General features: G+C 38.3%; 1 protein-coding gene across 1 annotated transcript in view; it reads right to left on the minus strand.

Moving 5' to 3' along the window:
- The window catches only part of EVA1A (eva-1 homolog A, regulator of programmed cell death), a 595363-nt gene extending 583194 nt beyond the window's left edge, over positions 1 to 12169 (minus strand). Inside the window, exon 1 of the mRNA XM_053709620.1 lies at positions 12039 to 12169. Within this exon, the coding sequence (XP_053565595.1) occupies positions 12039 to 12141 (103 nt within the window). The 5' untranslated portion in view covers positions 12142 to 12169. The remainder of the gene's footprint in view (positions 1 to 12038) is intronic.
- Positions 12170 to 13011: the final 842 nt, after the last annotated feature.

Raw genomic sequence — 13011 nt, forward strand, 5'->3', positions numbered from 1 at the left:
TACAGCAATGTGCTATTGTAAGCTAGCTGGTGGTTTGTAGCTACACGTGTGTCTTGTTATTGGCTCACAAAATGTGCTTAGCTAGCTCCTGGAAGTACACTGCTACTGTGGAATGGACTTTAATCATGTGTTTAACCCATCTGCATGAGTTAAACACATAGATATAAGCAAGCACTTGTTCAACAAATAATCTTCTATCACATCTTTTTTGCTATTTTATATTCAATTATATCTTGAAAAAAAGAAGTTCAAGCAGCCAAAATAATGGCTAATTATACATACATTGTGTATAAGAGACAATAATTTAGAAGACATAATAAAATAATTCTAAATAAATACAGTTTAAAGCACATGAATAAGGATCCAACACCACTGGACTATGATTTGGAAAGGTAGAAATTAGTTAATAAAATTAGTCAACCCCTGGACCAAGGCATCCATACTTTAATTTTGCTGCAATCTATAAGGTAACAGGCAAATTACCTGCTTTGTTGGCAGGAACTAGTAGTGCAGAGAATGAGCAGTAAACAGTCTTCAGGATAACTGTAGAATAATCCGGGAACAAGCTAGGGTTTAAAGACAGAAGAGCAGTTCAAAGCAAAGGGATAAAGCAGGTCAGGGCACAGTTCCAAAATTTATAAAACAATAACTTAGTCCTAAGGTAGCAGATCTTAGTAGAAGGGTCAGACAGAAGTTCAAGCTTCTCAGCCATAGGACAAAAGGGGCCCACAAAATGAGGATCCAACTTCTTAAAAGAACAAGACATCTTCAAATGTAATGTAGACAACCACACCAGATCCCCACAAGCAAAAGAATGTGATCTATTTGCGAACAATTTCTGTTGTTGTCAAGCCAAAAGGATAAGCACTGGTTCAATTCTGGAACAGGTGAAGAAGAGTGAAGATCCAAAAGTACCACAGGGTGAAAGCCACAGTTAGCAAAAAACTAAGACATCTTAATGGAACGATGGCATTGCAGGCAAGATCAGCTATATGAAGCAACCAGGCCCAGTTACCCAAGAGGTAAGATGAAAAACATTGCAAATACTGTTCCATAATTTGATTAGTCTGCTCATTTGTCTGTAGATGTTATCTGGAGGAACTTAAAATGTGCAGGCTGGAACAGAAATGCTGCCAAATTCTCAAGGCAAACTGAGAGCCTTTGTCAGATAACACATCCTGCAGTAAACCATGAAAATGAAAAACGTCTTTAATGAACAAAGTAGCCGTGATACTAGAAGAAGGACGTCCAGCAGCAGGAATAAAATTGGCCATCTTAGTAAAGTGGTCAAAAACCAGCAGAGTGGTATCAAATCCATCAGACAAAGATAAATCAACAATGAAATCCATGGAAATGCAGGACCAATCAGCATCAGGGATAGGCAAAGAGTGAAGTGGGCCCACTGGAGCCAAGGTAGACTGCTTCATTCTGGCACAAGTGTAACACGATATAACAAACTTACAAATATCTTCCATCAATCCAAGCCACCAAAAATGTCTAGTGATTAAATCCAGTCTTTTTTATACCTCCGTGCCCAGCAGCTGGCAAACCATGGTAAGCCTGAAGGACCTCCAAATGAACTGGATCACAAGGGCAATCATACTCTCTAATTTATTAGGAGGACCAATCCTGAGATGAACTTTTAACTCCTCCTATCTAGGCTCGGTGCCAGGAACAAGGCCAAGGTCATGTCCAGGTAGCAAGAATATAAAAAGCGCAAAGGATAGAACATAGACAAATGAGGATAGCAATAATGTGAACAACAGGGCATACAGAGAGCCGGCCGCACTAAGACGATATTACTTAGCGCGGTCCCTGGCTCTGGCAGGAGATACTAAAGTATGCTATTAAATAAAGTATATAACCATAAGATGACATCAAGCCCACATCTCAGGGCAGATTTTTGTAATGCATGTGAACAATAACACCATGATAGAGGAGGTCAAAAAACAAATCTGTGCCTGGGAAATGGGACAGATGGTAAGTATTGTGTAACATGCAACACCTCTTCATAATACTGTTCTGTATCAAGATGATCAGGGCAACATTTTCAAAATAGATAGCAACATTACACACACTGTATTTATTTAAGTAAAAACAAGCAATGCATCTATTGCCATAATCTCTATATTTGTTTTATTTTTACTATATTAGCGTTTTAACAGGGTTGAACATCTCCTTTAGTTTGCCAATTTAAATGCTCCTGTTCTTAAAGGGACTGTCAAGATTAAAGGGACAGTCTGGTCAAAATTAAACTTTCATGATTCCAAAAGGCATGCAATTTTAAAGCGATGCTAAAACCAAATTTTTTATTTCATGATTCAGATAGAGCATGCAATTCTAAGCAACTTTCTAATTTACTCCTATTATTAATATTTATTTTGTTCTTGTGGTATCTTTATTTGAAAAAGCAGGAATGTAAGCATAGGAGCCGGTCCATCTTTGGTTCAGTACCTCTGTAGTGCTTGCTGATTGGTGGTTAAATGTAGCTGTCATACCTCATGATTTAAATGCTAATTGTTCATTCTCTTTAACTTCTGTGCTAAAAACATTTGTTTTTTCAGAAGAAATGTGTTGCTGTGTTTTCCCTTAGATACACCAGAACCCCTAATAAATAGTTTCTAAGTTCCACTTGACCAAATGTTATTGCATATCTATTGATGCATCAAGTAAGTAAAAATGTCAGCACAAGAGACAAAAAGCAGTGCCCTCTACCCAGAGCTAGATAAGGTCAATAAGAGGACACTAGTACAACTTGAGACATGCTTTTAACCATATTATGACACTAGATGATGAAAATATGACAACCATGTCATATTTGGTACCAAACTAATTCTCATGATGTCACTGAATGGAAATGGAAGCAATATAAGCAATGGAAATAGCTTATATAGATGTATGTGCTGAATATGTAAAACAGAAGTTAAAAGGTGTTCTATAATTTTAGCCAAAGACTCTGAACTTTATGACATGTTGTTAAAAGAGGGGAGTGGATATTTCTGGGCCCTCTGTAAGAAGGCTGGGTCAAGCAATTTGATATTAGAGAAACAGGTATAAAAATTTGTGTCTAACAATACAAGTTGTTCATTTTACATGGGAGGCTGTGTATCAACAGAGTGAGTGACCATCTTTTCCTGCCAATCTCCCTGACACAGACAACTAAAGCTAGTAAAGTATAAGGTTCTATTATTTCTCCTTTTTATTTTAAAACTGTTTGCTTGTGTATGATTCTATTTGTTATTATATTTTTATTAATAATGCACTGTGCATTGCTTTTCGCATAATAAATATTCACTTATTATGTTTTTGCCTTTGTCTAATATTTGAACCACGTTACTGAAAGAGACTGGTAGTATTAAGACTGTGTTTTAGGATTATTTTTTTTTATTAAAATTTCCCATATAACAAACCTTAAGTGGTGGCAGCTTAGAGATAGTTTAGTGTGTGAGTGGCATTAAAGGGGAGTTTGGGCATTTTGTCTAAGTCTAGACAGTGTTGTTAACCCTTGCATCCACTGAACTAAGTCACAGACTTGCCTAAAGTGGCTAGACTGTGACAGATCTGTTAACCCTTTCTGTGCCAAATAAGTGACTGGTGCAGGGTTGGTTAACCCTGGTTAAAACTTACCAGGATAGGCTCAATGACCTAAATATTTATACCTTAGAGGAGAGAAGGGAAAGAGGTGATATGATAGCAACTTTCAAGAATGTTAAAGGGCTTAGTAAAACTGAGTCTGTGGGTATTTTACATAAAATAGAAAATTCAAGAACAAGGGGTCATGATCTCAAGCTGAAGGGTAGTAGATTCAGGAGTAATTTGAGGAAGCACTTCTTTACAGAAAGAGTGATTGATTTTTGGAATAAACTTCCTCAAGAGGTAGTAATGACAAACACTGTGGGGGACTTTAAAAATGCCTGGGACAAGCATAAGGCTATCCTACGAACTAGATAAGTTTATACTGTTAGGTAATATCGAGCAGACTTGCTGGGCCTATGGCTCTTATCTGCCGTCAATATCTATGTTTCTATGTCACAGTAGCCATCAATCAGCAAGCGTTACCCAGGGTGCTGAACCAAAAATGGGCCATCTCATAAGCTTACATTCCTGCTTTCTCAAATAAAGATACAGGCAGTCCTCGGGTTACAGACATCCGACTTAAGTACAACTCGTACTTACATACAGAGAAAATAGAGCTTTATCGACAATCCTTCTTTCCAGGATAATCCAAAATACTGAAAATCCAATTGTCACAAGGACAGAAAGTGATGTGAAATTTTCTGAACAGGGGCACAGATAGCAAAACAAACTTTATCCTATGCTATCCAAAACAAAAAAAAATGTTTGGCTAGAGTTTCACCTAAAAAAAGTGCCTGTTCCAACTTACATACAAATTCAACTTAAGAACAAACCTAAAGTCCCTATCTTGTACGTAACAGAAAATGAAGAAAAATGATAATAGGAGTAAATTAAAAGCTGCTTACAATTACATGCTCTATCTGAAACATTAAAGAAAAAAAATAGGTTCAGTGTCCCTTTAAGCAACTTTCCAAATGCTTTTTATCATCAAATTTGCTTTGCTTTCTTGGTATTCTTTGTGGAAAGTTAAACCTAGCTAGGCTAATATGCTGATTTCTAAGCCGTTGAACTGCCTCTTATCTCAGAGAATTTTGGAAGTTTGTGAGAGTTAGACACTGCAAGTTCATGTGTGTCATATAGATAACATTGTGCTCACTCCCGCAGAGTTATTTATGAGTCAGCACTGATTGGCTAAACTGCATATTTGTCAAAAGAACTGAGATAAGGGGCAGTCTACAGAGGCTTAGAAACAAGGTAATCACAGAGGTAAAAAGTATATTAATATAACTGTGTTGGTTATGCAAAACTGGGGAATGGGTAATAAAGGGATTATCTATATTTTTAAACAATAACAATTCTGAAATAAACTGTCCCTTTAAATCCCCAATAAATTCATGCAAACATTAAGTGAATTTAGTTGTTGGTGTTAAAAGCACATTTAAATTAAAACTTGAATTCATCATACAATTTGGCCTGGTTTCAGTAAATGTATCTCTCTCTGCATATTGCACTTTTCCACTCCAGAAAGGCTGGAGATAATCCTGCATAAATATGCTTAGAGGGACAACAAACAACGTTTTTGCAAAATAAACACTTAAAATTACTTAGTGTAACCACTGCCTATAGTGACATAATTGAGCTGACATGATGAGTACATAAGTTGTATACTGCCTCTTCTGAGCATGGGTAAGATACCCTCTTGTGGGGCAGTGACAGGAAGTAATGGACCTTGCACAAATGTAAAATCCTTGTATAAACCATTGCTGCAGCAGATGCAGAGGCACCAGGACACAAGTGCTGGGGGTGCACAGCAGTCAGTCTATACACAGGAGCATGCAGAATGTGTACAATGCTAATGCAGGGGAGCCTTATTATTGCAGGTTGCAGATCTCTCTATCTATACGCCTAATTATTATTCAGAGCAGAATGTGTATTATTACTATTGCTTACTACTAAGTTAACTTTGGGGGCCCAAAAAGTTTTGCAACAGGGCTGTCTGTTGAGTAGGTCCACTACTGAGACCCAACTATATGCAACATAGTGATTACTAACTAGATAAGTGAATGAACTCATTCATATCTGGCATCTGGCTTGGCACAGGAGTCCAAATAAATACACTCAATAGCTTTCAAGGTGTGTGTTCTTGGACTGCTCTTGATTTGCAAAAACATTTACATTTTTACTTAAAAAATTAAATGCTTCTAAAACCTAAATTATGTATGCATTTATGTCCATTTAAATAATATTAATCAGTTTGATATTGTAATTATATGTAGTAAAAAAAAAACACCTTGTTACCTTTTCTTGTAATTTAATTTAATTTACTATTTTAAACCCCCTCCCCCCCAGATCCCCAAGACTTATACCTTTGGAAAGGTTAGGCGATTACCTTCCCAATGGTGGGTCTTGGGGTCTGTAGCTGCTTAGATGCCTGAGATACAGGCTTCTAAGAAGCATGCCCCCTTTCCCTATACTTTGTATTGTCAATTTTAAATAAAGTTGCGTGGTGACCTCATCACGTCATTGCGCGTGATGTCACCACACGTAATGGGAAGCCCTGGCGATGCCTGTCACTATACAGGCTTGATCGTCGGGGTGGGAGTCGGTAGGAGCCCCCAGATTGTAAAAAAGTTGGTTGAGTGCTATCGACGGCTCTGAGCCGTCGTTAGCACTCAAGGGGTTAAAGGGACATTAAACCCAAACATTTTCTTTAATGATTCATATAGAGCACACATATGTAAGCAACTTTACAATTTACTTCTATTATTAATTTTGCTTCATTCTGTTCTAATACTTTCTTGAAGGAGCAGCAATGCACTACTAGGAACTAGCTGAACACATTGGTAAGCCAATCAAGAGAGCCATATATGTGCAGCCACCAATCAGTAGCTAACTCCCAGCTTCTGAGCCTATCTAGATATACTTTTTAACAAAGCATACCATGAGAAGGAAGCAAATTAGATAAAAGAAGTACATTGGAAAGTAGTTTACATTTGTGTGCTCTGTTTGAACCATGAAAGAAAAAGTTTGTGTTTCATGCCCCTTTAACTCCAAAAAATATTATTATTAATTATGGACATATAACATTTTCAAACAATCGCCTAGATTACGAGTTTGGCGTTAGCCTTAAAAAGCAGCGTTGAGAGGTCCCAACGCTGCTTTTTAACGCCCGCTGGTATTACGAGTCTGGCAGGTACAGGCTCACCGCTCACTTTTCTTCCGCGACTCGAGGCTACTGCAAATCCCCTTACGTCAATTGCGTATCCTATCTTTTTAATGGGATTTGCCTAACGCTGGTATTACGAGTCTTGGAAGAAGTGAGCGGTAGACCCTCTCCTGTCAAGACTCTTGTCGCATTTAAAAGTCAGTAGTTAAGAGTTTTATGGGCTAACGCCGTAACATAAAACTCTTAATTCCGATTGGCTGATAGAATCCTATCAGCCAATCGGAATTCAAGGGACGCCATCTTGGATGACGTCATTTAAAGGAACCTTCATTCAGTGTTAGGACGTCGTTTGAAGAGGATGGCTCCGCGTCGGCTGGATTGAAGATGGACCCGCTCCACTCCGGATGGATGAAGATAGAAGATGCCGCTTGGATGAAGACTTCTGCCGCTTGGAGGACCTCTTCTGCCCGTATCGGATGAAGACTTCTGCCCCTCTGGAGGTCCACTTGTGCCCGGCTGGGTGAAGACGGCTCAAGGTAGGGAGATCTTCAGGGGGGTAGTGTTAGGTTTTTTTAAGGGAAGATTTGGTGGGTTTTAGAGTAGGGTTGTGTGTGTGGGTGGTGGGTTTTAATGTTGGGGGGGTATTGTATTTTTTTACAGGTGAAAGAGCTGATTATTTTGGGGCAATGAATATAGCAACATTGTTAAAGGGATACTAAACCCAATTTTTTTTTCATTAATGATTCAGATAGAGCATGCAATTTTAAGCAACTTTCTTATTATCCATTTTTCTTTATTCTCTTGCTAGCTTTATTGAAAAAGCAGGGATGTAAAGCGTAGGAGCCAGCCCATTTTTGGTTCAGAACCTGGGTTATGCTTGCTTATAGGTTTGCTAAATATATCCACAAGTAAGCTAATGCTATCCAGGGTGCTGAACCTAAAATCAGCTGGCTTCTAAGCTTACATTCCTGCTTTTTAAATAAAGATAGCATGAGAACGAAGAAGAATTGATAATAGGAGTAAATTAGAAAGTTGCTTAAAATTGCAACCATATCATAAAAGAAAAAAACTTGGGTTTAGCATCCCTTTAAACAGTAACTAACATTTCCCACAGACATTGTTAGCACATTTTATCAGTCACTAATGGCTCTTAGAAGAGACTATTTCTTTAATATTTAAACAGCTAATATAATTATAAAATGACAACTACATATTATTCTCAGGCTAATCTTTCCTTTGAATACATCATATCTAACTGATTTCTACTGTTTAATTACTCTTTTGCTGCAATTTTTCATTCATGATAAAAGCTAAAAAAAAAAAGACAATACTATTGTGATTTACCAGTAAGACAAAGGATGAACAATAGCAAGGGCCACAGCAGAGGCAGCCAGTGAGGATGTCTTGGTGTCACTCCCTGTGCCCAGTTCATTCTCCCATGGACAAAGGCTATGAACAGCAGGAGACAGGAGAACAGCAGCGTTTGTGTATTACTTGTCATTTTGTTGACAGCTACAGGTGGCTGTTTGTTAACTACAGTTAAAAACCACTGAGCAAATCCAATCTGCCCCTCTACTCCCTGGCTGGACACTTCAGATCTTCATAACTGACCTTTGACCTTTATGTGATATAAATATGTTTTTCCCAAATGTTCCACCAGCAGGTTAAAATGGAAAGATTCCTCAAAACCTCTACAGGACTTAAATGGATAATGGTAGCAACTTTTAGTACTATAGTATAGTTACTTTTACAAAAAAAAAAAATCACATTATTACTATAACATTATATGCAATCCTTAGTTTAACTAAAACAATTTATATTCATGTTGTTGGCGATATCATCCCCATAGTCACGGGGGAAATTTATCAAGCTGTGGCGGACAGGGGCGCATATACGTACCCTTATCCACTGCAGCTCGCCTCTGGCAGGCTGAATTCCCCTGGCGGAATTCAGCATTGTACACGAGCACTATTTTGCACTCACGTGCAAACCCGCCCCAGTGGAGATTGAATTTTGCCACTTTAGAGGTGGCGAAAGGTTAGAAAAGCAGCGGTCTGATGACCGCTGCTTGTTAAATATGGCGTGCAGGTTCTCTTGTAGGGGCTCAAAGGCTGGCGAAAGCCTTTGATAAATCGACCCCTTATTTTAGTCTGGTACCACATGCCACCTCACCACAATCATATCAATATCACCACTGGTTTGCAAAAACATATTGTCTAATTAAAAAAAAAAATCTACCAAATGCAATTTTTGAATTAGGCAGCTATTTTGTAGGATATACTGTATCTAAGACAATTTTAAGGGGCTTGCAAAGTAACTTTACCTAAGCAGATACTCTTCTTATGCCTCATGGGAAATTCGTACCTGCACTCCTTTACAGTAAGTTAAAATGGCTAACCTTTTGAATTTATCTATAGAAGGCTAGATATTTTTGCATACACATAGATGTGTCCTTCTATGGCTAGCAACTTGTATCTGTGGCCAGCTCAGTATATGGCTAGCACATTGTATCTGTGGCCAGCACTTTGTATCTGTTGTCAGCTTAGTGTTTCTGTGGCTAGCTCAGTGTATGGCTAGCACATTGTATCTGTGGCCAGCTCAGTGTATGGCTAGCGCATTTTATATGTGGCCAGCTCAATGTATGGCTAGCACATTGTATCTGTGGCCAGCTTAGTATGTGGCTAGCACATTGTATCTGTGACCATCTAAGTATGTGGCTAGCACATTGTATCTGTGACCATCTAAGTATGTGGCTAGCACATTGTATCTGTGACCAGCTAAGTATGTGGCAAGCACATTGTATCTGTGGCCAGTTAAGTATGTGGCAAGCACATTGTATCTGTGGCCAGTTAAGTATGTGGCAATCACATTGTATCTGTGGCCAGCTAAGTATGTGGCAAGCACATTGTATCTGTGGCCAGCTAAGTATATGGCAAGCACATTGTATCTGTGGCCAGCTTAGTATGTGACTAGCACATTGTATATGTGGCCAGCTAAATATGTGGCTAGCACATTGTATATGTTTCCAGCTCAGTGTGTGGCTATCACATTGTATCTGTGGCCAGCTCAATATGTGGCTAGCACATTGTGTCTGTGGCCAGCACATTTGCGGCTAGCTCCGAGTGTGGCCAGTACTTTGCACACATGGTTACCTACATTTAGCTCTTTAACATGTGGCAAGCATTTGGATGGATTTGGGGCACAAGAATACATACGTATCCAGCTAACTCCTGTAACAGACATACTATCTGTGCCTGCAAGTCAGTCAGCACATCCAGAAAAATAAGGATCTTTTCAGTTGTCACACTCTTAGTTTTAAAAATGTTGTTGTAATAAAATCTTTGAAGCGGTAATGTTGTGATGTCACTCCCTCTAAGGGCAAATAGCTGATCATGTATCTGGATTACAAAGCACGAGATTGTATATGACCAAGTTGCTTACTACAAAAATCCCATTGTTACTAGTAGTATTTGCCATTTTCATGGTCTTTAATGAGATAAAATTAATTTTTAAGTTTGGACTTATATTATCAATTCATGTCTTTTTACCCATCTGCATTTTTAGTCTCATCTATAGAGTGTTTTTCCCTGATGGCACAGATAGAAGTAGCTTGAAACTTAGATCAGAACCCCCACCATTCTTGGCTGTAGCCGGCTTGCTTGATCCTTGTACAATTGGCTTGTATTGATCAATACCCAGTGCTTGTATTATTTAGTACAAGACAAGGCACTTTCCTTTCTCCACTGTGAATAGCCGAGTCCTGAAAAGGAACTGAATCCCAGGCATTGCCCTGTCCTCACCGCCAGTCTGTGGAGTGGAAAACTTGTGTTCTATCTCCCTACCCCCGAGCTCCTTTTTTTCTTACTAAAGAATACAAAAATGGGGGGAAACATCTCCTAATTAGAAGTTGTATTTGTACACTGTGTTGTGTAAATTAGCATGGAAATACAGTAATTTATACTTTAATTGGCAGCACCTACAGTTAATGGGGAACTGGATAATAACTAATAAATAAAATATGTATATCTTGGAAATTTGTACCTACATGTTCTACTAAGCATCAATCCATACAACAAAGTAACAATTTTATAAAAATGCACTGATCTAAGACCACCAGCTCTGACCAATAAGCATTTTTCCACGTATTAACCCTTTGCATCCTGAGACTGTTTCAACCCTTTCAGGCATTTAATGGATTAACAATGTGTTTTAGACAGTTTCAAAAATGCAAAACAAAATTCGGTCACAAAAAAAAAAAATAATTTTGGTAAACAAAGAAGAAAAGAAAAAGTAAGTCGCATTTAATTAAAATGCCCAATGTGCATAAATATATCTAGACTTAAAGCTCAGTGAGTGACCAAGATGAAGCCTTTCCTTGCATCATATGTACATACACAAGTGTGGTATTTCCAAAACTGTTTGAGTCCTTCCCAAATAAAAATTATTTTATTGAAAAACTTTTCAAACTGCACAAAAGGTTCCCATTGGAAGAGATGGGCTTTAGCTGCTTTTGTGGCTACTTCTTATTCTGCATACTTTAGAAAAAAGAACAGTAAAACAATCCTAATATTGACATGAGCTGTTCTTAAATGTGTCACCTATTATGAAGATAAAAAACTGTAAAGATTTGGCTCTGTAATAACAAATGTTTCACCTGTGGAAACACTGTAGATCGTGGCATGAAGAGATATTATCTCTAGTATTTGATAAGCAATAAGAAAGGTCTCAATATGTATAAACAGATTTCCACATCTGCTGCAGGTGTGCATAGTTAATACACATACTGTACATTTGCCAGTAAAGAAAATCCTAATTATACATTAAACTACTAGATTAAAATGCATTCACATTTCTACCTGTTATCTTAAGCACACTAGTCATATTAACCACCAAAGAGATCACTGCATATAAGTTTAGCAATACCCATATCTGAGTGATAAGTTCTACAGAACACTCTGTTTATTTCTAATGCATATACATTCTACAGTGCTATAACCAGTACACAAATCACACCATAATATCTATTAACATTTTTGCTTATTACTTGGAAAACTACTTTTCTTAATCATCAAAGTAGCTATACATAATATTTTAGGAGTAAAATAGCACTGTTTTGTTAAGTTTTGTAAACATTACTCGTTAGTGCTCTGCATTTTACCCCAGGATATGAATAAAAACTGACATAGGTGGGATTGTAAGAGTAAATACAAACTGCAGTGCATTCAGATCCCTATACCCAGCAGCCTGGGATTCTGTAGACAAACAATGCACAAATAGACAGCAGTGCATCACCTACCTGAATACTCTGATGAAGTTGCTGCCAGATTACCTAATGTTCCAAAGTAAAGAATTCCCAGTGCACAACATGACATGAGGGGGGCAGCTCCACACAATCCCATCCTGGGGTATCCCCTGGTTTTGTCCCACTTGTCTAGAGAAATCCCTTCCTCCCAGTGCACACACGCTGAGTTCTTCCCATAGCTCAGAGCAGCAGGAACATCCAATATCCTTCCCAGGGAGGCACTGAGTGATCAGACAGAGCGTGGGGAAACCGGAGCAGCCACAGACCTACCTGAGCTCACACACTCTGCCCTGGGTCCTAGCACCTTCCTCTCTGAGTGCACAGCTGCCTGTTCAGCCCCCCGGAGTCACAAACAAGACATTCAATTGTGTTACCCTGTAAGGTTGGGTCACTAAACTGCTACTGAACACATTATTACAGACCTGGCAACTTCAAGAAATATTTCTAAAGTTAGATATAATTTGCATATCTCATTGCACAAGTGCCATATCTGAATATTTCCTTTATATATTTTTACCTCCTCATTAATAACATGCAGGGCTGATTTGACGACATGTTTTATTTGTATCAATTAATTAAAAGCCAGATAGTATATGGACATTTTACAGAACCCCAAGCACCCACCCTGCACTGACAGCAGCAGCTAAGTAAGGTTCGTTGACAATTCTAGGAAAGCTGGGGAGACATACAAACTGTTCTTCATTTTATAGGGTGAAATTGCTTACTCTGGAGAATAGACCCCAAACAGTGTGTCACATTATCTCACATTGTGACTAAATACCTCTGTTTTGAAAACCACCCATTTTACAGTAGAGCATTTGGATATAATTTTTTTTAGGGGTGGGGGACAGAAAATAAAATGCCCTAACATAATAATATCAATGATGACATGCAGTTGGACAGTTGCTTGTGGATGGCACTCACACATTTTTTTCTTTCTTGCGGCTAGAGTACCAATTGGAGAACT

Source organism: Bombina bombina, chromosome 4 (assembly GCF_027579735.1).
Source record: "Bombina bombina isolate aBomBom1 chromosome 4, aBomBom1.pri, whole genome shotgun sequence".
In the NCBI taxonomy this organism is placed as follows: domain Eukaryota; kingdom Metazoa; phylum Chordata; class Amphibia; order Anura; family Bombinatoridae; genus Bombina; species Bombina bombina.